The sequence below is a fragment of the Sinohyriopsis cumingii genome, chromosome 3 (assembly GCF_028554795.1).
Source record: "Sinohyriopsis cumingii isolate HCF-2022 chromosome 3, ASM2855479v2, whole genome shotgun sequence".
Classification (NCBI taxonomy): Eukaryota; Metazoa; Mollusca; class Bivalvia; order Unionida; family Unionidae; genus Sinohyriopsis; species Sinohyriopsis cumingii.
The window spans coordinates 88,386,871-88,412,712 of NC_142963.1; the positions used below are offsets into that span (position 1 = coordinate 88,386,871).

Consider the following 25,842-nt stretch of genomic DNA (forward strand, 5'->3'; position numbering starts at 1 on the left):
TTGTCTGGGTGTGCTAAAACAAGGGAGCTGTGTACTTTTATGTTACCTGCAGCAAAGTCAACATGAAAGATTTGTTTTTAACATCTGCAGCCTAGACATGGGGTGGTGGGGTGATGGTGAAAAGATGGATTATTACTTGGACATTTGTAAGACTCCAGTTTCTGCAGAGCACATTTTTCTAATATATTTTTCTCATAATCCTGTAACCTATTCTTCATTCTGAAATTCAAAAGTCTTACTAATATACACAATTACACATGACATTATCAGTATTTTTGATACCTGTGGATGTTTGCTAACTTGTATGTTATGCTGTTGGGGTCAGGCCTGCTTTGTTTAACAGCCATAATTGACAGGAAAAGGTGCAACAGGTAAGGTTTGCTGAATCTGGGTTGTTCTTTTTTACTTTTAGTCTCACCCTTTTGAAATTGTGCACTCTGAATAGTCAACTCTTCATAATTTTACTAAATACAAATCACAGAATTATGATGTTATTTATAGTTGAAATGATTCATACCTTTTTATGATGTTATTTATAGTTCAAGTGATTCATAACTTTTTATGATGTTATTTATGGTTTAAATGATTCATACCTTTTTATGATGTTATTTATAGTTTAAATGATTCATAACTTTTTATGATGTTATTTATAGTTTAAATGATTCATACCTTTTTATGATGTTATTTATAGTTTAAATGATTCATAACTTTTTATGATGTTATTTATAGTTTAAATTATTCATACCTTTGCAAATAACTATCACTCACCAGGATACATTTGTGGGAATTCAGCAAGATAGAAATTTCTGTTTCTATCTTTATTCTTGCTAATCTTATTCCTTATTAATTATGAGGATTAGTCATTGCTTTGTACAAAGCCTAAATTTTAATATTGCTCTGACCAGACTCTTGAAAATTTCTGCATAATTGTTGTGTCTGAGTCTGTTTTTAACAAAAGACTTGATAATTTGTCCCATTGCTATACAATGAGGAAAATAAATGTGTACTTACGTTATGAATCTTCTTACACAGGCACCCATTTTCACATCATAAATAATAAGTCAACCTTAATAAGTCACTCTCTTTGCAATAATTTATGTAGGTCACATGACTTGAGTGTTTTGGAAGCTTCTTTGTCTCTGAGCTTAGTCTTATGATGTTTTTCTTTAGCCATGAGGTAGAAAAAAATATGTCAATTAAGTAGCTTTCCATGGGTCAGTGGTTTTTACTGGGGTGTTCCTGGCTTTTCCCTTCACCACTTACACTGGCTGCCACATATAGCTTATCATCTGCTGAAAAATGGCATTAAACCCATAACAACAACAACAACAGCAGTTGACTAAAAACCTACAATTGTGGGTTTGGAAAGGGTACATATTTTTAAAAACCAATACCCAAACATTTTCCAGTTCACAAGGGAAGAATCTGAACCCTGTGATAGTTTCATTTCAGAGTGTTCTGGCTAACATTTGCACTCAACAATAATTCTCCTTGGACATCAGATGTATGCGAAAATCTAAAGGAGTTTTTAAAAAATTTTTTTTATACATTTGATGTTTGAGTTTGATGAAGTCACAAAATCTCTGCATTTGAAACTGATTCATAATTGAATTAATCAGGTACAAATTTAAGTTTATTTGAACTCTTGTCAGCTGGTGTGACCAGCAAAATAAGTCAACATTTTGAAGGAAGTGGTTTATATCAGATTAATGAGATCAGATTGTACAACATCGGCTGATCACTTATGTTTGGTCTGCTCTGATATTCTGTACATCTCTTGTAAATTTGAATGGTTAGATGTAGGCATCAGTTTTTAAGCATTTTACTCCCCAGCATTTGCATGGTTAGAGATGAGTACAGTTATTAGTTTTTCAGTTGTCTCCTCTGCATTTGCATGGTTAGAGATGAGTACAGTTATTAGTTTTTCAGTTGTCTCCTCTGCATTTGCATGGTTAGAGATGAGTACAGTTATTAGTTTTTCAGTTGTCTCCTCTGCATTTGCATGGTTAGAGATGAGTACAGTTATTAGTTTTTCAGTTGTCTCCTCTGCATTTGCATGGTTAGAGATGAGTACAGTTATTAGTTTTTCAGTTGTCTCCTCTGCATTTGCATGGTTATTGATGAGTACAGTTATTAGTTTTTCAGTTGTCTCCTGTGCATTTGCATGGTTAGAGATGAGTACAGTTATTAGTTTTTCAGTTGTCTCCTCTGCATTTGCATGGTTAGAGATGAGTACAGTTATTAGTTTTTCAGTTGTCTCCTCTGCATTTGCATGGTTATTGATGAGTACAGTTATTAGTTTTTCAGTTGTCTTCTCTGCATTTGCATGGTTAGAGATGAGTACAGTTATTAGTTTTTCAGTTGTCTCCTCTGCATTTGCATGGTTAGAGATGAGTACAGGTATTAGTTTTTCATTTGTCTCCTTTGCATTTGCATGGTTAGAGATGAGTACAGGTATTAGTTTTTCAGTTGTCTCCTCTGCATTTCATGGTTAGAGATGAGTACAGGTATTAGTTTTTCAGCTGTCTCTTCTGCATTTGCATGGTTTGAGGTGAGTACAGTTATTAGATTTTCAGTTGTCTCCTGTGCATTTGCATGGTTAGAGATGAGTACAGTTATTAGTTTTTTAGTTGTCTCCTCTGCATTTGCATGGTTATTGATGAGTACAGTTATTAGTTTTTCAGTTGTCTCCTGTGCATTTGCATGGTTAGAGATGAGTACAGTTATTAGTTTTTCAGTTGTCTCCTCTGCATTTGCATGGTTAGAGATGAGTACAGTTATTGGTTTTTCAGTTGTCTCCTCTGCATTTGCATGGTTATTGATGAGTACAGTTATTAGTTTTTCAGTTGTCTTCTCTGCATTTGCATGGTTAGAGATGAGTACAGTTATTAGTTTTTCAGTTGTCTCCTCTGCATTTGCATGGTTAGAGATGAGTACAGGTATTAGTTTTTCATTTGTCTCCTTTGCATTTGCATGGTTAGAGATGAGTACAGGTATTAGTTTTTCAGTTGTCTCCTCTGCATTTCATGGTTAGAGATGAGTACAGGTATTAGTTTTTCAGTTGTCTCTTCTGCATTTGCATGGTTTGAGGTGAGTACAGGTATTAGTTTTTCAGTTGTCTCTTCTGCATTTGCATGATTAGAGATGAGTACAGGTATTAGTTTTTCAGTTGTCTCTTCTGCATTTGCATGGTTAGAGATGAGTACAGGTATTAGTTTTTCAGTTGTCTCCTCTGCATTTCATGGTTAGAGATGAGTACAGGTATTAGTTTTTCAGTTGTCTCTTCTGCATTTGCATGGTTTGAGGTGAGTACAGGTATTAGTTTTTCAGTTGTCTCTTCTGCATTTGCATGATTAGAGATGAGTACAGGTATTAGTTTTTCAGTTGTCTCTTCTGCATTTGCATGGTTAGAGATGAGTACAGGTATTAGTTTTTCAGTTGTCTCCTGCATTTGCATGGTTAGAGATGAGTACAGGTATTAGTTTTTCAGTAGTCTTCTCTGCATTTGCATGGTTAGAGATGAGTACAGGTATTAGTTTCTCAGTAGGGTCCTCTGCATTTGCATGGTTAGATATAGGTATCAGTTTTTCCAAAGTGTCATTGGTGTTCTCTTTAAAAATGTCAAGTTTTGTTTTAAAATTTTGGCAAGTCAGTTACCAAATGTTGGAGGCAGAATGCATCAAGGCATATGTACAAGTGAGACGTGGATTTGGATGTGGATTTGTGAAACACTTGTTTTTCTTCCTGCAAGTTTTATGGAATTGGACTCATTATAAATTATTACATTTTAGCACTCATCATAATCAAAAGAACTAATGGGATGGCATGTTTGTCATGCATCATCTGTAAATCAGTTAGCACATATTTGTTTTGTTACTTAAAAGAGTGAGTGGCCAAGTGGTCTAAAGCGCTCTCCGTTATGGATCACTGCCATCTCACCTCTGTCTGCGTGGGTTCAAGTCTCAGATTCAGCCAATGTGGGTATGTGAGAAAACTTGCCAGTAGCTTCTCATGGGTCGGCAGTTCTTCCCGGGATTTTCCTGGGTTCTTCCTCCACCATTAATACTGGCCGTCATGTATAGCCTGAAAAATGGCGTTAAACCCAACAACAACAACTTAAAAGAGTACCATTAAACACACATTCATGCCAGGTCTAGTTCAGTGGTTCTGACCTTTTGGTTGTGAACCTAAAAATAGTTTTCCTGAGCCTCACTACTCTGTTTTCACATTTTGATAGTCTTGCCACCCTCCAAAAAGTCATGGCAACCCTCAGCGACCCTACAGAACATCCTCACAACCCTGATTTGGGTTGTTGCCTGGGGGTTGGGAACCACTGGTCTAGATTATCCTTAATGAGACTGGTGCCACTCAGACATGGCTCAGTATGTCTGCCAAGGTAGTCATCATAATAATCTTGTTATTACTGTTCTTCCTGAGTGTCATATGAACATGGTGTTTCACTAAAATACTTCTTTTGATATCTAGTTGGTCCTAAATATACATGATGCTGATTTTACCGACATGTCAGCCATCTTGAAAATCTTGTTATTGCTACTCTTCTTAAATGGAAAGTCATACTGACATGAGATTTTCACCAAATAACTCTTATGATATGTAGTTGGTCCTAAATGGAAATGGTGCAGGTCTTGCATCCAGTATTGCTACCATTGTGGGCTTCATAAAAATCATGTTATCACTCAACAAAAATGGTTTCAGTACAAAGCAGTTGAAAAGAAGAAATGGTCTTATCTTGGATTACTAGAAAATGTTTTGGGCCAGTATTACCCTTAAAATGATGTTTATTTATTTATTTCTATTTTATACATTAAGGAAGAAAGTAAATGTATATTATAATTTATGTAAATGTCTTCATGTTTATTTACTGTTCAGGAAATTAGCTGGTTGAGAAAAGCAGCAGTTGTACACATTATATTATTTTCCTTCATTCATTGTAATTTTAATGGACATTGATTGTAATTATGTGGGAGAGTCACTGTAATTATATGGTACATTCACAGTAATATATGGGACATTTCATGGTAATTATATGGGACAGTCACTAATTATATGGGGCATTCATTGTAATTATATGGAATGTTCAATGTAATTATCTGGGACATTCCTTGTAATTATATGGGACAGTCAGTGTAATTATAGGGGACATTGTAATTATATGGGACAGTCACTCATTATAGGGGACATTCATTGTAATTATTTGTAATTATATGGGACAGTCATTGTAATTATATAGGACATTCACTTTCTAATTCCAGTGCATTTTACCCACCTGATTTCCAGATAGCCAACTTTCCATTTTCATTTTTTTCCACTCCACAGCAATGGAGACGGGCTGTCTGAACAGATGATGGATCAGGACCTCCCTGATAAGAGGGCACCTGGCATTGAGAGAAAACTGCTGAACACCACCTCACTCTTCTCCCCACCCTACTCATTTAATGTAGATTATGAACAAAAGAAATTGATGGCAAATAAAGGTAATTCATTATGACCTCTGCTGCTATAGGGCTGTAATTGTTAATTTTGTTATTGATGTATCATTTACATTTTATGTTGTTGATATATCAATACTCACTTCTGTGATGTTGAAGCAAATCCACCAATTACTACTATACATTTGTCTTATATTGAAAGTATCATGAAAGAAAGAAATAAAGAAAGAAAGAGACTGAGACTTTTTCTTTTCTGCTGGTAAGGACTGACGTTGTTTTCATTTGTTTTTAATTGATGTGCTATTGTCTTTAACTCATTAAGGCCAGGACTGCTCCGGTGGCCTACTGGTTAGAGCATCCGTCTAGGATGCAGAAGGTTGTTGGTTCGATCCCCAGTCAAGTCATACCAAAGACTCACAAAAATGGTGCTTACAGCTGCCTCGCTTGGCGCTCAGCATCAAGAGGTTAGTGTTAGGACTGGTCGGCCTGGTGTCAGGATAATGTGACTGGGTGGGACATCATGCTACATGTCTGAGACATGATGCCCTAGTGCTAGACATCACTATAAACTGTCACACAGCAGACATCGTAGCTATATGACTGAAAAATTGTTAAAGCTATGTTAAAAAATCCAAATGACACACTCACACACATATTAAGGCCAGGAGATTTTTGTAATTTTTGCCTGAAATGCAAGTATAATGTGCATCTTGGGGGTTATTCCTGACTACATCTAACTGCATCTGATTCCAAGAGATTTTCATTTACAGTGGTCCTCCTCTTATACGGCCACCACTTCTGCACCGGGAAGGTGGCCTTATAAGACGGGTGGCCTTTCCAGAGTGGGACTAAATTTTTTAAGACGTGTATGTAATGTACGTAGTAAGAAAGCTACATACTTCAAAGCACTTAATATCTTCATTTAATATCTTCGTTTGAAAGTAACATTAATTGTGAAAAGGTTCTTATAATAATAGACTTAATTCAACTGAATATACATTAATAGTTCTTTTTCTTGGCGTAATCGTGATATGCGAGCGGACATCGTTGTCATGCACACTGCAAAACCATGCATAAATGTCATTTAAATATTGGTACATAATTCTCTTTCCATTTGGGGCCCCGAGTGGCCGAGTGGTCTAAAGCGCTCTTCGTTACGGATCACTGCCATCTCACCTCTGTCTGCGGCGGTTCGAGTCTAAGATTCAGCCAATGTGGGCATGTGAGAAAGCCTGCCAGTAGCTTCTCGTGGGTCGGTGGTTCTTTCCGGGGTTTTCCGGGTTCTTCCTCCACCATTAATACTGGCCGCCATGTATAGCCTATCGTGCTGAAAAATGGCGTTAAACCCCACAACAACAACAACAACAACTTTCCATTTGCTTCATTTTCCCACTGCTGTTGAATAACCTCCTTATTGGTTACGACATTGTTTATTCGAGTCTTTTCAACATAAAATTGTTTTATTCGAGTCATTTCTACATAAAATTATTGGCATGTCCCCCCCTCCCCACCTCACCCAATGTCGTAGAGTAGAATAACTGACTTTCTTCTAAAATAATACGTCTCCGTTTACGTTATGACATGTTAATGTTTGGTAATGATTTATTTGGATGTTGCTAACTGTATTCGATTTAATTATGCAGAAAAACCATTTGTTGGACGAAATGCCTTCTTTGTAAAGGAAGCAATAATGTGTTGTCACATGATTTTTCGGTCTTTATCTGGTACCCTGTTTTGTTCAATGTCAAGGTTAATTTCTCTGTGTGTGTGTGTGTGTATGAATGGACAAAATCTATTTTTAGCCTATGCTGACCCTGTTATGATCTTGACAATTACGTCTGGTTGTAATCATCAAAGAGAAGAACTCAACAGATGTGTGAAGCCCAAAACTCTATCATAACATTGTTAAGCCCATTTCCTGGAAACGTGTCACTTTTATAAACAGTGATATAATATTAATCTTACTGTTAAATGTACTTTAGTCCACACTCCTTTCAGTAACGGAAACTTGACATTGGGAGACATATCGACAGTAGAGATAATCTGATTACTTACCTTAAGTCACGATATGAATTAATTATTATTTTTGGATACATTTGAAGAAAAAAGTGGCCAACTGTGAGGGAACGTTTTACTTTTTTATACTAATATGCTGGCCGTTGGTCGCGTTAGAGGGGTGGCTGTTCTTGATAGGTACTTCTGAATACAAACTCGTCAGTGCCAAGAGATTCTGGCTGTAAGAAGTAGGTGGCCACTGGTCAGGGGGACTACTGTAGTTGCATGCCTAATTATGTTAGAAACAGTTTTTATTGGCTATTTTGCTCACACGTGCTGAAGGGCAAAAGTTGGAGGTTTATTTTTTTAATTTTTTAATTGGAGCCTCATCATTTTCATGTCCTGGCCAGTTTTTACTTCCAATCTCAATCTTATCCTACTTTTGCAAAGGTTCTTCTGTTGATCTGCCTTAGATCTCAGGCTAAAAAGTGTACAGTCCAGACACAAAATCCAGTTCCGCAAACTGGACAATTTTTGGTGTCAAAAAATTGGGTCTCAAAAATTATGTTTGTCCTCTGTATTTTGTAATGCGAGTAGAAAGTCCAGGTTATTTGGAATCATTGTAGAGCTACATCTGTGTATGTTTGTGTAATACCACCCACTTCAGTGTATCTTAAATGACCTTGATGCTATAGAGCTATGAAGTAGGGTACAACCTCATGACGTATAAATGTATCACTCAGCCTTAATGAGTTAATTAAATATTAGGTGTCATCAAAGAAAGGAACAAAGTAAACACAATTAACTTGCCTTGCAACTTTCCTTTTGCTGATTATCTCCACCTTTTCACTGTCAGTCTGCCATCGTTTTCATTTTGTTTTAAATGGATGTGACATTCTCTTAAATTAAATATTAGTTATTATTTGAATAAATAAGTAAAGAAACAAGGAAGAAAGAAAACATAAATAAAGAAAGGAAAGATAAACTATCTTACCTAGAGACCTTTCTTTTCTTCACTAGTCTTTCCACTGGCAGTGAATGCTGATGATTTTATTGTGGTTTAAATGATATCTGTTTCAAGTTTGTTTTGAAAGCTCTGTTCATGCTAGAATCATCAGTCTAAATAATTGTATGCATCTTTATTAGTACCACATCCTCAAAACAAATGCTCACTGCCCTACATTTCACATTTACTGGCATAGGTTTTTCAATTAGCTCATGACCAAAGAAGTTTTTTGCACACTCTATTTACACTGTTATACCTAGATTCATAGAACTTTCATCTTGAAGTGAACTACACCTTCATCACAAAAGTAAGTAGGTCGTAGTGGCCCATATTTCATGCCCTACTGACTTTCATTGAATTTTGCATTTTAAGTTTTATTCATGAAGCTCTTTTCATGCAAGAATCATCAAGTTAGATGATTATATGCATTTCTGTTTTTACCACACCCTTACAATAAATGAAACTCACTCTAACAAAGATTTCTCATCTTGCTGGCTTTAGTTAAGTTGTCTTTTAGCTCTTGACAAAATATGTTGGGTTTTTTGCACCCTGTATGCATACATTTAAACCTGGAATCATGAAATTTGGTGGGGATTTGCGTCTTCATGAATACCACATCCTCATCACAAAAATATGTCTTGCTCACCCATATTTCATGCTTGACATGGTTTCAGTCTCAAGCACTGTTAATGCCAGAATCATTAGACAACATAATGGATGTATCTTTGTTAGTAATAAACCATTTCAATATTCAAAGTTCCTTTCACATGCATTTCCTTTTACTGGCTTTGGTCAAGTTTTTGCATTAACTTATGATCACGCAGGTTTCTTACCTCCTGTATAGTACTATTGTACTTGGAATCATGAAACTTGGTGAAATGATGCATGTTGATAAAAGTAGGTCAGTGTGACTGATATTTCATACTTCATTGACTTTGATTAAATTGTGTGCATTTACTGTCCATGATTAAATTATTTAACTAGATTCTTTTATACATCTTTATACCAAAACCATACAAGAATGGTCACTGTGACCTACATTTCACATTTTACTCGTTAAGATTTTCATTTATTTCATATCCACAAAAACTTTTAATGCTACAAAAGGTATTTGCTAACATGGCTGCCAATATGTTACAATTGAAGAAAAGTTTCATTTTGCTGCAAATCTAATGACACAAATGAAACATGAGGAGAAACAATTTTTGTGGCTGTTCATTGAAGGGTCATTTGAAATAATGATCACTTCTGCTAAGTGTTGTCAGCTACTGTAGTATCATCAAATTTCATGGGGGGACCAATGTTCGTGGTTTTTGTTGTTTTCCCTAACCATGAATTTAAATCTCCAACGAAAAATGAGTCACGTAGGATGATGACCCACCCCCATTTTCATAGTGTTTATTCCTAGAGATTAACATAGTTATGAGTATTTGATAAGTCAAGGTCAGTACTATAATCTGGTCATTAAATATAAATTTTTACATGTGTTTGTTTTATTTTTTATTCTAACCTTTTGAAACAAGAATTATAAATCATTTTATATTGTTTCAATGCACACTTTCGATATGGTATCCAATAGGTGTAATTTTACACTCACTGCCTTAAATTGATATATGAGGTAAGTAAGGATAGAGAAAAAATAGAGAAAAAGCATAAGCTTCAAATAATATTAATACTGAAAATGAAAGAAACAATAATACAAAATAACAGTATATGAAATTTAAATTGAATACTTATTCAAATCGATCCTGTTTTTGAAACATTTAAATACTTCTGAAAGCACATTTCATTTTATCCTTGCAGTTTTAATCCAAAAGAACAACAATCCTGTAAAATACTAGAACTATTTCTTGAAAGACTAGTATTAATGAAAGACTATGTACATACACTAATTACAGTCGAGTATTAAAGCTCACACTTCAGATTTTTGAACAAAGCCACTGTATCCACATCGTGTCAATCAAGTCTTATGGTACTCACAAATGCTTCTCAGATAAATAATCCCAAAATTGCTGTATTAAACAAATTGAGCTTTCTCAAAACCACTGATAATTAGGTCCAATCTTTCACTCATTGTCACCTGAGCTGCAATTATCCTTTCAGCTTGAATTGGCTTGATTAATGAGGTTGCAAGGTCTACTAATACTGTTCACTGATCGTCACCAGTAACATCTTTTTCCATAATGGCCTCCATGACCTGTTTAGCATACCACTCATGGAAGTGTGACATTAATTCTTCTTTCTACTCTTTATTTACTGTCAAGTTTAGTGGTTGAAGTCGGTCTGTACAAGAGGCAGGCACAAAGGAGTGATTTCACTGTCTTTCAATTTATTTAGCATCTTCGCACTTTGGTGGGCTCTAAACATCAAATATTGATGGTGCAACTTGATGGACAGTGGTTGAAGAAAGAGATCATTCATATGTAATTTAATAACTGATTGGCCTAGTATTGTTGGCTGCATTGGCTTCCTTTGATGTTGAGCACTCAAGCGAAAACATAGCGAAAGCGATTAATCATGACAGGTGTTTTATTTGTGCTCATTGAGATGGAAGTATTGTTTAAATGTTGTTGGCTGCTTTGGCTTCGACTGATGTTATTCACTTGGTTGAAAACACGGTGTACGTATTGAACTTGCCACGTCTTTGTTTGTGCTCATACAGGTGGTAGTATTCTTTTAAATAATAATGTGACAGCCGTTTGCGTCAGAATAGTTTAATTTTTTTTGTATTCTTATTTTGGGTATTTGTAGAGGTTAAACTGTGAAATTAAATACCTACTAATATGCTACTTTTGACAGGCAAAACCACGAATTTAAGTACCCACAAAAATGCCTTTTTTTTATTACAAAAGAATGAAAATTGAGCCCAACGAAAATAAATGATACTACAGCATTGTGTACACTGAATAGATGATGATAAAAGCACAATGAGGGAAAAGCTGTCAGAACTCACTAGTGATGTTAAACACGTCAACATCGATCTGTATCGGGATGGGAGAACTGCAGCATAGATGAGCAAAGGTCACAGCATTTCCAGCAGATTTTTGGAGTGTGGTTCTGTGTAAAATAGGTCAGTAAGTGGCAGGCCTTGGTTAGTGACTGAAAAGAATTAATGTCTGCAGAAAAGGCTTGTGAAACAAACGAGAAGGGGCCCCGAGTGGCCAAGTGGTCTAAAGCGCTCTCCGTTATGGATCACTGCTATCTCATCTCTGTCTGCGTGGGTTTGAGTCTAGGATTCGGCCAATGTGGGTATGTGAGAAAGCCTGCCAGTAGCTTCTCGTGGGTCGGTGGTTCTTCACAGGGTTTTCCTGGGTTCTTCCTCCATCATTAATACTGGCTGCCATGCATAGCCTATCGCGTGCTGAAAAATGGTGTTAAACCCCACAACAACAACAACAACAAAAGAGAAGGGACATGCTGAGTGCAAAATTAAGTGAAAACAGACAATTTCCAGTTCCTAGAAGAACAGTTCAACATCGTTTATGTGGCCATTGATTTAAACACAACATTGCTAGAAAAAAAAGGTTGTGATTAGGGGATAAATTGTAAAATGTTTATGTCATTGTGTTGCAATAAAAGAAGATGGGTAGTATCTGGCCAGTTGGAAAGAGTGATATTTTCAAATGAAAGTCTGAGAACGATTCTAAATAATGAATTTGTCCATTCTTATGGAAGATACTTTTGATGCATCTACCTGATTCGCATGGAAGCCCCTTTCGATGCCTGCTGTAAACATCAGCCATTCATAACACCACCTTCGGGGAAAAATCCCTATTAGATACTACATTCATCTATGTGAATAACCATTACATCAGACCATGTGGTCACTGTTTAAAATCATGATTAGCATAACTACTATGAAAGCTTCAATAACTTTGGAAAAGGCTCTGATATTGACGTCAGCAGCAATTAGTTTTTACAAATTATCAAATCCTGATGATTTAGATGAAGACGTAGACAGAGAACTTGTAAAATTCAAGTATGAGAAATAGCAGCTATGGTTGGTTACGTGGCTTCAATGGCTAGACTGAATAAGTTCTCTCAGGATTTTAAAGCACATGAAAAATAATTATACAGCTATAATGATTGGAATTTGCTCTTAAATCTTTCTATGATAGATGTGTACTGAAAATGTAAAATGGTTCAAATTGATGTTGAACATAACATATTACTACACTGCTATAACAGTCATTAGGCAGGTCTGTGTGTATGGTGTCAGATAGGTAACAGGTGTTCTGTTTATAGCATACTGCACTGTGTAACCTTGTTCCATGTGTGTCAGCTGACTAAAAAGCCATACACTCGGAGGTAAAGGTGCAAATTTGGAGAAAGAGTGATATTTTCAGATGAAAGTCTGAGAGCGATTCTAAATAATGAATGTATATAAATTTGGAGAAAGAGTGATATTTCAGATAGAAGTCAGATAGCTATTTTAAATAATCATTGTATCTATATTTGGAGAAAGAGTGGGGAAGGTTGGAGGCCAGACTTGGTTCCCTCCAAGCACAATTGGAAATGTCAAGTTATTATATGGTGGTGCATTTGTATGCATTAAAAAGTGTAAATAAGAACATAACTGATCAGAAATACCAGGAGCTTTTGGATACAAATTTATGTTCTCTTCTGGCTAGTTGCTTCTCAGACAGTTGGTATTTGTATCAGGATGACAGTGCACATGCACACTCCTTACTGTGCACTGATGGAGTGCAAGACAAATGATAATAAAAATTTCTCCAGCTGACCAGCACAGTCATCTGATATGTAGACTTAATTTTATAAAATTGTAAACTTTGTTCATTGAGATTCAGTGAATATGGATGTACATTTTCCTGAGCTATATTCAGAGTCTGTATAAATCTATCCCTAGAAAACTAATGCAGGCTACAAGACTGAAAAGATACCTAATAAAGTATTCAGGTAATTATATAAATTTCCAGATTTCTTTGTTTCCCTTTTGAAGCCTAATTACCATTATGGAACAGCCAACATAAACAAAATTGCAGTCATTTTTCCAACTACGTTTTGTTTGTCTCTGTAAAGTACATACTGTCTTGAGGCTAATCCCTCAGATCAATAGTAGGTCATTATGGCCAATATTTTACACTTCACTGACTAGGCCCATATTTCACACTTCACTGACTTTGCCCATATTTCACACTTCACTGGCTGGGCCCATATTTCACACCTCGCTGACTTGGCCCATATTTCACACTTCACTGACATGGCCCATATTTCATGCTTCACTGACTTGGCCCATATTTCACACCTCACTGACTTGGGTTACATTTTGTGTTTGATGTTTAGTTCTCAAGCACTGTTCATGCAAAAGTCATGAAATTGACATGATTTGTGTCTCATGGTGCTATTACCACATCCATACGACAAGGTTAGAGTTGTATGTAGTGAAAATATAAATGTATATGATAATATCCATTGAAAATAACCTCTCTAATCAAAGGCATAGGGTTGACAAAACCAATAAGAAAATGGCACATGCAATTCTCCTATTGTATTGCAAGCAACCTTTGTAATATTGTCATTACTGCATGAAAGGAAGTCTTTGAGTTTGCTAGGTATTGTCTAAGGGAAGTAGTTTGGAAATTGTCTATTCAGACATCAGTGATCAAAATTATTTTGTACCACCAACTCTTTCACATTGACAGTTTTGTTTCCAAAGTAGGGAACATTAATGACACTGTTGCAAGCAGGTTGTCTAGAAAGAAAGTTTTTTTTTTTGTGATTAGAAGAGTTTCTAATGTAATATGACTTCTGCTTTTCCAGGATCAAACCCTGTCATAATGATTTCTGATTTGTCTGGCATTAAACTTTGTGACAGTCAAATATGTGTTGCAAACTAGGACACCATTGTAACATTTTCAATCTCACTGTCATTGTGCTGAAGGGTTGCATATTTTAGTATCTTTTTGTGAAGTATGCTGGAATGGCAGGGTGGGGATGATGGTTATAATTTTCATATTTTTACATTATAACTGTCAGTAATTTCTTCACATCATCAAACATTTGATTATTATTTCCCAGTTGTTTTAATCAGAAAGTTATTCATTTTTGTTTATTTTTCTATATTTGTAGCTATGCAGAAGAAGCCTTTTGGAGAGTCTAGGATTCCAACACATGTTTGGTCTGGACTCGGATTCTCAAAGTCCATGCCTGAGGCTGCCATTAGGGAGAGACTTAACCAGAGTCAGCACTTTGAGTCTCCCATGACAACCACCTATGAGGTACAAATAGAGGAAAATTGAAAGTTTACTACCTGTGTGCCTCCCAAAGAAAAGGCAGGGGGCAAAGTATCCACATTTCTGTCTGTTCATTCATCCCTCACACTTTCAATTCCACTATATGACTTGAAAGCCTATGCGAACAAAACTTGGCATATATATATATATATATATATATATATATATATATATATATATATATATATATATATATATAATCAAATGGAGGTATACATACAAGTCACAGAACCAGGATTTGAAACTAGTGGATATACAAATTTGAACCATAAATTCCATTCTAAACTAGTAGATTTCTTATATGCATAGATTTTACCTGTTTATAGAATGGTATGTGTGGTAGACGGTCTTTAAAATGGCATTTTTTACCTGCCGCTGGTAGAATTATGTATGGATATATCATGTACCACATTCAAAACCCTATCCTTAAGATCATTGTCACTGCTCTGTATTTTAAATTTTCCCTTCCACTTCCGTAAATTCAAAACCTTTTCAGATTAGGAGTGAAACTACAAGGTGTACTATGTACTATAGTGGCAGTCTAATCTTTAAGGTCAAGGTCACCAATCAGTATTATGTTCTGCACCACACTTACCCTTCTGCTCTGTAACTTTAAAGAGGTTTGACTTTAAAGAATGAGATGTGGTATACTTGTACAATCATCATTACAAGGTTTGTTGTGATTTGCAGTAGGGTCCTCTCTTCCAGGTCAAGGTCATGGCGTATTAGCTCAAGTTTTCTACCACATGCTCCCTTCTGCTTTATTAATTTCTGAGATTGATGGAGGAAACATAATATACTCATATCATCATTACTTGAAGGTGTGTAATGTGCCACAGGAGAATTTTAGTCATGCTGTATATATGAATTTCCACCTTCCTACATTTTCTCACCTTTCCAGATTTTACCAACTTGATTTTTTCAGCAGCACCAAATTACTCAGGCTGTGCTAATACTTTTTATAGTTGCTGTCATTTGTTTCCTTTTATATTTTCATAATCAGCATGTCACACCAGCTTTACATTTAGTAATGTTAAACTGGCATTTCTTTTTTAAGGCTGCCGTTGTCTTGTACTAAAGAGTCATACTCAGATTGGTAGTGTGTGACATCATGCCATCCTCTCTGATAATGGCCAGCTGGGCTAAATTCAGTCAGAGCTCAAAGTTTAAAAAATGCCCTGTGTATTTTTTTCTACATTGTTGGACCTTGTCAGCATGTGTGCTCACAGACTAACCTGTATTATGTAACACTGTTCATTACTCATGCTGACAGCTGGGCTAATTGTAAAGCATTAATGAAATGCTGGGTACATTTGATGGACATGATGAAACTTTTTATTATTAATGTTTAAGGCTTAAAGGCTTGAGTCTTCCCAGATCCTTCATTGGATTAAACGTTATTTCAGTTTCCATGGCAGCATAAAAGCTTTCCCTACCTCCATCTCTAGTGTCATTCGCTAGGGTATGATAGCTATGATGACAGTGTTATTTGGACTCTCAACCTGTAGATTTTGAGTCTTCAACACAACTATGCCACTCTGCTAGATAATTGACATTATTTATATAGTTGTATATATAAAAATGAATCAAGTAGTCTTTCCTTACTATAAAGCACCTCAGTATAACACAAGCATGGCCATGGATACCAGTTTTGTGATGAATGTAATTTTAATATTGAACCTACCTCATTTAAGAGTTTTTATGTTTTTTCTGAGTTTATTGTGGTATAAACTGTCAGTTGCCGAATCACACAGCATTATGTAAGCTGTGTGAGTCAGCAACTGACAGTTTATACCCCAATAAACTCTGACAAAAAAAACAACTTTAAATTCTTATAATTGTGATTATTTATAATTGTATTTAATTTTTATTATTTTTATTATTTTATTTTTTTAAATTTCTATCAGTTTTAGAGCCTCTTTAAGCATATGAATTCTTGTTGAGGCATGTGCTTCATTGCTATTTATGGAAGAGGGAATTCTCCTTCTGCAATGTAATAGCTTTGTCAGTATCAAACAAATTATATCACTGGTAGGCAACCTTAGGTTTTGAACATTCCACAGCATGGTCTTAATATTTTATCTAAATTGCCATATGTTTTCTGCGTAGAAGTTCAATATCCAAAGCAAAGGGTGTGTTGTTTTATTTGACATACAAATGACTCTTGGATTTGATGCTTTCATGAGTTCATTTTGACTTGTGAATCGTTCTTGTCCAGATACATGAGTAACCAGTTGTTGCGTCTTTAAATCTACTTTCATGTTAACAGTTTAGGTTACCTACAGGGACTACTTACAAATGAAATTAAGACTAGCGATAAATGGTTAAAGTGATTGGGGTCAAACAGTGCAAGATATCGACACTATATAACAGTTATGATGTGAGGTGTAGCAGATCTCCCACCCACCCAACATTGTAAGTATCAAGGTTGGTGTCTTACATTGTAGGACTGTGAATCCAATTGTTATGTTGTTGGTCTTTGAAACCCCCTCCTCCCAAGCTCTATATTCATCTACCTATAGTTTTAAATTCATTTGTGATGAGCTGCAGTGAAAGTGCTGTAGCCCCAATGTTCTTGGCCGATTTTGAGTTTCCCAGCTTTTTCTTCTTCAAAACTAGTCAGATAAAGAATCAGTTACATTCAGAAAAACAGCAGAGATGTGGTATTTGATTCTGTCAATTCAGTTTATTCAGATTTCTAAATGAAATATAAACTCGCCATTTTAATTTAGTTTAAAAGGTGTGCAGTTAAGTGTTTACATTAATTGCTTTTCACTTGACTCTATATATAGAACTTAATATAAAGTAGTTCTTCATACAGTTTATACAGAAATAAACACAGTTGGGTATGATTACATGATTATGTTCTGACCAATGGAAATCTTCCCTTCATTTATCAACTGATGCAGCTGCAATTATTGTAAGATGACCTTTAACATGATTTGCTTTTATCACTACCCTAAATAGCATGTGAGTACTGTATTGTCACTATTCTATGGCTCCGAAATTTAGGCATTAATTTCCCTAAAATTGAATTAGTTTCTCAACTGCCAAGTAACATGAGATGTTTATTCTCTTCGTTGCAGGAAATATAATGCCCTTTAACTTTGATATGTGCTCATGCATTTAGGTAGCAAAATATACAGAACTGTTAGAAATGTTATGATAATTGATATCAGTTTGAAATCCTACGATGACTGTGGTTAGGGCACATAGTTTTAACTTTTTCTCTGTCGCCAATCTATCCATTCATTCCTCTGGTTAAGTGTTGCATTTCTTGGGTACTTTGGTGGGACATTTGTGTTGCAAGAATACATTTATAGTTGGACCGTATTCAACATTGACATCAAATGACAGTTTGTAGTGAATTTTATTTTGTTTTCAGAACACTGCTGATGAGTTGCTAGAAATAGATAGAGATCCCTGGAAGGATATGTCTCAGCCTCCCAGAAACAAACCCATCAATCCTGCACCTGGAGAATACCCCAGTCCACGAAAAAAATGTAAGTTTGCATGTTTGTGTGTGTGTGGGTAAAAATCATCAAGAAGACTTTTTAAACTTTCCTATGTGTCCCATAAGAGAACATTCATTTGGTCACAATCAGTCACAACCATAAGGGAACATTCATTTGGTCACAATCAGTCACAACCATAAGGGGACATTCATTTGGTTAGACAGTCACAACCATAAGGGAACATTCATTTGGTCACAATCAGTCACAACCATAAGGGAACATTCATTTGGATACAGTCAGTAACAACCATAAGGGAACATTCATTTGGTTACAGTCAATAACAACCATAAGGGTACATTCATTTGGTTACAGTCAGTAACAACAATACGGGAACATTCATTTGGTTACAGTCAGTAACAACAATAAGGGAACATTCATTTGGTTACAGTCAGTCACAAGCAGTTAACAAATAATTATATGCCTTTACATTCAATGCATGGAAACACAAAGAACTGATCAGAAGGGTTACATATCAGTACATCCCAAGGTCGGTGAATGGGGAATTTAACTAGTTCTTTGAGTTCATCCATTTCTTATTCTTAATCAGTTCTTTGAGGGAAGAACTACAGACTGGTATTTTTTGGGTACAATCAATGAAATTTTTGTGCTCTGATATAATTAAGGCACTTATCATGTGGGCAGTTGTGGATCCCTTCGTTTTTGTTATAGAAAATACCCCCAAAATAGCCCCCATTAGGCTAACTGTGAATAAAATACCCCCTAAATAGGTCCCTTTTCGCTGAATTTGAATTTCACAATTTTTCAATAATAAGTCATATATTTTGTTAAAATGTCTTTTTAAAAAAGAGAAAATTAAATATACTTTAAATGACAATATAATTAAGTGCTGACTCTTTTAATCTGGGACTTGAGAAGTGTCTGTTGCCTTGCTACAATCAATTAAAGCCTACCTGTTTTGTATTATTACATTAATTATGTCTTTTTGTATCAAGTTAAGCAGTAGAATATAGTTAAACAGCATGCATATCCTGCCTGCATACGAGTTAGTGTTCATGGTCGCGTGTCAAGTCTGACACTGTTTTAAATGTTATTATGTAAGCAACATGATCAAAGTATCTAACATCGTTGGTTTATCCTATTCATCTTGAAATGTGATTTGGGATAGCAATGGAACCAATCAAAAGGCATACTCAGTACACAAAAAGCTAAGTTAGGGTCCATTATGGAAAATCTAGATCTAAAGTTAGTAGTGATATTGAAATTTCCAAATTAGCACTCAGAGATTTGTTCAAGGAAGAGCATGAATTTTGTAATTACTTGTATTAAAATCACCGCATCATTGTTTTACTGAAAGAAAAAAAAAATCAAATTTGGACTTTTCTTGAAAAATGTCTATCTTTTTTTCAAAATAACAATTGAACCCGCAATAACACCAGAATGTATACACATTCACATGCAAAAAGCCATGATACAGTGATTTTGTTGGTACACATGATGTGTATTGGAACCTCTTGGAGTAATGTTTTTAACAATCTAAGATTGTTTATCTTGAAAATAAAGGTAATTTATATAAAAAAGTAAATTAGAACAAAACTTTTGACAATTAGTCCCAACGCTTATATAAAATAAGTAATTGCCACTCAATCTCTCTTCTCAGTGTTGATGTCAGTAAATGCCACTCAATCTCTCTCTTCTCAGTGTTGATGTCTGTAAATGCCACTCAGTCTCTCTCTTCTCAGTGTTGATGTCTGTAAATGCCACTCAGTCTCTCTTCTCAGTGTTGATGTCTGTCCCTTTTTATTTTTGAGAGGTACCACAGTAACTCGTGTCTTTTTTATGCTGTGTTTTATATTTTTGGACACTGCTTTGAATGAGTTGAAGGAAGATGTTCATATGGTTTATTACAAAATGAAACATCTCCGTTTTCCTTAATATCAGATGATTACAACTTGAGTGGCAGCCATCATCTTGATGAAGGCAGCTTGTCTGGCAGTACGTCTTCTATCTGGTCACCCAAAGCTGATCTAGCAGAGCTCTTCAGTAGCTGTGGACTTGGGAAGTACACAGACTTATTCCAGCAGCAAGAGGTAATTTAAATGTGTGTCCATTTTTAGTTTGGTTTAGGGGTGGGTGGATTCTTGTCCTATGAGCATAACACAATGTGAGACACAGTCATATCATCACCAGTGACTTTTTTTTCCAGAAGAGTGATTTGCAGCTTCTCTTTACTGCTACACACTAATTGGGGTCCATAACTGTAGATTGTGTTATTTACCTAATATCATATAAAATGAAAGTCTGTGGATGAAAAATAAAACAGTATCATTATTCAAGTAGATAATATTTTTCACTAAATAGTAGTCAAGTTTTCAATTTTTTCAAATAGTTACATTAATGGAAATATATGATTCAGAAAATGAAAGTTTTATTTTCTGTAGTCCATATGTCTACATTTGGCTGGTTCACTGTCATCATTGATGATCATTATCTTGTAGCCTCTTTGCAAATGCAATAGATGACAAACACAGTAGGTAATTAGAGACAAATACTGATACCCAGCATGTATTAAGCTGATTAAATCTGGATACTATAATGATCTTTTTTAATAATTTTATAATGGTGTCCATGGCATGACCACGATATATCTGGAATTGTGATATAATTGAAGGGTCCTATAATAAAGGAGAGCTTTACCTCCCATCATTAGACATTCATCTAAAAACGAATTTGGAAAAATAAAGTCAAGGGTGTACTTTAAGTCTTAAGTTTTCAAGAGTCAATAAATTCAGCATATTTATACCATAATTCTTGTGCAGTTTCTTCATTGGCAATATACATATCATATCACAGTACTGGTGTTAGCAGTGGTGTAAATGTTTACAAGTTCAGTTTTCTCCTTTTAAATGGTTGTAATATTTTTGTGATTTACAGCATCATTGTGTATGATTCATTTGGTTTGTACATTTCAGATTGACCTGGCAACATTCCTGACTCTCACAGACCAGGATCTTCGAGAGCTGGGAATTACTACATTTGGTGCCAGAAGAAAAATGTTGTTGGCAATTGCAGGTAAATGGTCTGATCTAATTTTATATGTTAATTTGTTGGGAACCATTTATTAGATGCAGCACTCATATTTTATTAAGTATTTTGAAAATTTAATGTACTCACATATTTGTACAAATGTCATATAAATTCACAAATGTTTAGTTGGTACACTGGTTAATTCATCTGTTTGTTAGCTTTCTAGTAATTAAGTTGTTTGTGTTTTGCCTATCTTGGTGGAATCATATTGCAATTATTTTTACATGTATCTGTGTCCTTATTGTCCACACCATAGATTGTGGTCAGTGTTTAAGTTTTTAGATTAAGTTCAGTGCATTGGCAGATCTTCGTCTATACAGTTTGTTGGAAGTAATCAGTAGAACAAAAGAAACCATAGACCTTGATCTGCCAGTACATGATGCGATGGTAGATTAGGGTCTGTGTTGTTTGCAGTTGGAATCATTTTATAAGTGATTACATACGGTAAATAATGAAGGTGGTCTGAAGGGTCTCTTGGTATGAACTATTCGGCTGCATGTACCACTTATGGGTCCAAATGCCATCTCCTCAGAATTAAACTTTATCATGGTACAAAATCTGTCTTCAGGTGGTGACATAGACATTATTATAAAGTGTACTGATAGATGATTGAGATGTGAAATGTTTAATTAAATTTCATTTTGAATTGTATTTATTATGAAATAATGTGGATCAGTAAGTTATATGTTTTGTAAAGTGATGTTTTTATATGCTCACTTATAAGTTGAGGACAACTACAGACTGCACAGACCTGAATCAACCTTTTCATAATGTATCTTCAGATCTGGGTCTATGTCATTTGTTAGGAGTAATCAGTAGAATGAAGAACATAGACTCTAGCCTGCCAGCACATTATGCAATGGCAGATCAGGGTCCACATTGTTTATAGTTATACTCTGCTTAAAAACAAGTATAGATGGTAATTATCTTTATAACCATATTTGCATTAAATAAGAAGTGTTACGAGATTAATTACTATCTTTTGGCTATGGATATTAATGTTTATGCTGTTCAGTGTTATCAGGGTATGGACCTTACTTAGGCTGTATATGTATTTCATTTTACTTTTTATTTTTGTATTGAGTTTGATCAAACTGGATAAGTGGACTTATATCATCAAGATTTCTGTTAAGTATGAAAATGAGTGAAATTCACACATATATTATGACATGATCTTGCATTTGATTGGCTTAACTTGTAAACACTTCGAATTCTCAACTATGGGTCCAGTACATTGCATTTTTGTCAACATAGACATCTTGTCAATGTAAGTGATGTCGGTATCAACAGGTAGAACTAGACAGTTGTATAATAAATGAACTCAGCACATATTAATAAGATGATACTAGATCACATTGGTTGAGTTTGTTACCTCTAGATCAAGAGACTATTAGTAAGATGATACTAGATCACATTGGTTGAGTTTGTTACCTCTAGATCAAGAGACTGTTAATAAGATGATACTAGATCACATTGGTTGAGTTTGTTACCTCTAGATCAAGAGACTATTAGTAAGATGATACTAGATCACATTGGTTGAGTTTGTTACCTCTAGATAAAGAGACTGTTAATAAGATGATACTAGATCACATTGGTTGAGTTTGTTACCTCTAGATCAAGAGACTGTTAGTAAGATGATACTAGATCACATTGGTTGAGTTTGTTACCTCTAGATCAAGAGACTGTTAATAAGATGATACTAGATCACATTGGTTGAGTTTGTTACCTCTAAATCAAGAGACTGTTAATAAGATGATACTAGATCACATTGGTTGAGTTTGTTATCTCTAGATCAAGAGACTGTTAATAAGATGATACTAGATCACATTGGTTGAGTTTGTTACCTCTAGATCAAGAGACTGTTAGTAAGATGATACTAGATCACATTGGTTGAGTTTGTTACCTCTAGATCAAGAGACTGTTAATAAGATGATACTAGATCACATTGGTTGAGTTTGTTACCTCTAAATCAAGAGACTGTTAATAAGATGATACTAGATCACATTGGTTGAGTTTGTTACCTCTAGATCACATTGGTTGAGTTTGTTACCTCTAGATCAGGAGACTGTTAATAAGATGATACTAGATCACATTGGTTGAGTTTGTTACCTCTAGATCAAGAGACTGTTAGTAAGATGATACTAGATCACATTGGTTGAGTTTGTTACCTCTAGATCAAGAGACTGTTAATAAGATGATACTAGATCACATTGGTTGAGTTTGTTACCTCTAGATCAAGAGACTGTTAGTAAGATGATACTAGATCACATTGGTTGAGTTTGTTACCTCTAGATCAAGAGACTGTTAATAAGATGATACTAGATCACATTGGTTGAGTTTGTTACCTCTAAATCAAGAGACTGTTAATAAGATGATACATGATCACATTGGTTGAGTTTGTTACCTCTAGATCAAGAGACTGTTAATAAGATGATACTAGATCACATTGGTTGAGTTTGTTACCTCTAGATCAAGAGACTGTTAATAAGATGATACTAGATCACATTGGTTGAGTTTGTTATCTCTAGATCAAGAGACTGTTAATAAGATGATACTAGATCACATTGGTTGAGTTTGTTACCTCTAGATCAAGAGACTGTTAATAAGATGATACTAGATCACATTGGTTGAGTTTGTTACCTCTAGATCAAGAGACTGTTAATAAGATGATACTAGATCACATTGGTTGAGTTTGTTACCTCTAGATCAAGAGACTGTTAATAAGATGATATTAGATCACATTGGATTTGTTACCTCTAGATCAAGAGACTGTTAATAAGATGATACTAGGTCACATTGGTTGAGTTTGTTACCTCTAGATCAAGAGACTGTTAATAAGATGATACTAGATCACATTGGTTGAGTTTGTTACCTCTAGATCAAGAGACTGTTAGTAAGATGATACTGGGTCACATTGGTTGAGTTTGTTACCTCTAGATCAAGAGACTGTTAGTAAGATGATACTGGATCACATTGGTTGAGTTTGTTACCTCTAGATCAAGAGACTGTTAGTAAGATGATACTAGATCACATTGGTTGAGTTGTTACCTCTAAATCAGGAGACTGTTAATAAGATGATACTAGATCACATTGGTTGAGTTTGTTACCTCTAGATCAAGAGACTGTTAATAAGATGATACTAGATCACATTGGTTGAGTTTGTTACCTCTAGATCAAGAGACTGTTAATAAGATGATACTAGATCACATTGGTTGAGTTTGTTACCTCTAGATCAAGAGACTGTTAGTAAGATGATACTAGATCACATTGGTTGAGTTTGTTACCTCTAGATCAAGAGACTGTTAGTAAGATGATACTAGATCACATTGGTTGAGTTTGTTACCTCTAGATCAAGAGACTGTTAATAAGATGATACTAGATCACATTGGTTGAGTTTGTTACCTCTAGATCAAGAGACTGTTAATAAGATGATACTAGATCACATTGGTTGAGTTTGTTACCTCTAGATCAAGAGACTGTTAGTAAGATGATACTAGATCACATTGGTTGAGTTTGTTACCTCTAGATCAAGAGACTGTTTGTAAGATGATACTAGATCACATTGGTTGAGTTTGTTACCTCTAGATCAAGAGACTGTTAATAAGATGATACTAGATCACATTGGTTGAGTTTGTTACCTCTAGATCAAGAGACTGTTAATAAGATGATACTAGATCACATTGGTTGAGTTTGTTACCTCTAGATCAAGAGACTGTTAATAAGATGATACTAGATCACATTGGTTGAGTTTGTTACCTCTAGATCAAGAGACTGTTAGTAAGATGATACTAGATCACATTGGTTGAGTTTGTTACCTCTAGATCAAGAGACTGTTAATAAGATTATACTAGATCACATTGGTTGAGTTTGTTACCTCTAAATCAAGAGACTGTTAATAAGATGATACATGATCACATTGGTTGAGTTTGTTACCTCTAGATCAAGAGACTGTTAATAAGATGATACTAGATCACATTGGTTGAGTTTGTTACCTCTAGATCAAGAGACTGTTAATAAGATGATACTAGATCACATTGGTTTTGTTACCTCTAGATCAAGAAACTGTTAATAAGATGATACTAGATCACATTGGTTGAGTTTGTTACCTCTAGATCAAGAGACTGTTAATAAGATGATACTAGATCACATTGGTTGAGTTTGTTACCTCTAGATCAAGAGACTATTAGTAAGATGATACTAGATCACATTGGTTGAGTTTGTTACTTCTAGATCAAGAGACTGTTAATAAGATGATACATGATCACATTGGTTGAGTTTGTTACCTCTAAATCAAGAGACTGTTAATAAGATGATACTAGATCACATTGGTTGAGTTTGTTACCTCTAGATCAAGAGACTGTTAATAAGATGATACTAGATCACATTGGTTGAGTTTGTTACCTCTAGATCAAGAGACTGTTAATAAGATGATACTAGATCACATTGGTTGAGTTTGTTACTTCTAGATCAGGAGACTGTATTTCTCAACCGATTTTGATACCACTGTTGTAAATTGGTTCAGCAAGATCTTGGACAATGAGTTGGAATATGACCAAGGAAAGAGCATCTGTTTTAAT

At 35.0% G+C, this 25,842-nt stretch overlaps 1 protein-coding gene across 4 annotated transcripts in view; it reads left to right on the forward strand.

Annotated features, from left to right (window-relative positions):
• The window catches only part of LOC149803256 (protein bicaudal C homolog 1-like), a 327,843-nt gene that overhangs the window by 291,489 nt on the left and 10,512 nt on the right, over positions 1-25,842 (forward strand). For all 4 annotated transcript variants that reach the window (XR_016420163.1, XR_016420164.1, XM_089952905.1 and 1 more), the window contains 5 exons: positions 5,338-5,495; positions 14,542-14,690; positions 18,091-18,208; positions 20,120-20,268; positions 21,151-21,250. Coding sequence is in view for 2 of the 4 variants with exons in the window: in XM_089952905.1 (XP_089809031.1) it covers positions 5,338-5,495; positions 14,542-14,690; positions 18,091-18,208; positions 20,120-20,268; positions 21,151-21,250 (674 nt within the window). In the remaining 2 variants the exon portion in view is untranslated. The remainder of the gene's footprint in view (positions 1-5,337; positions 5,496-14,541; positions 14,691-18,090; positions 18,209-20,119; positions 20,269-21,150; positions 21,251-25,842) is intronic.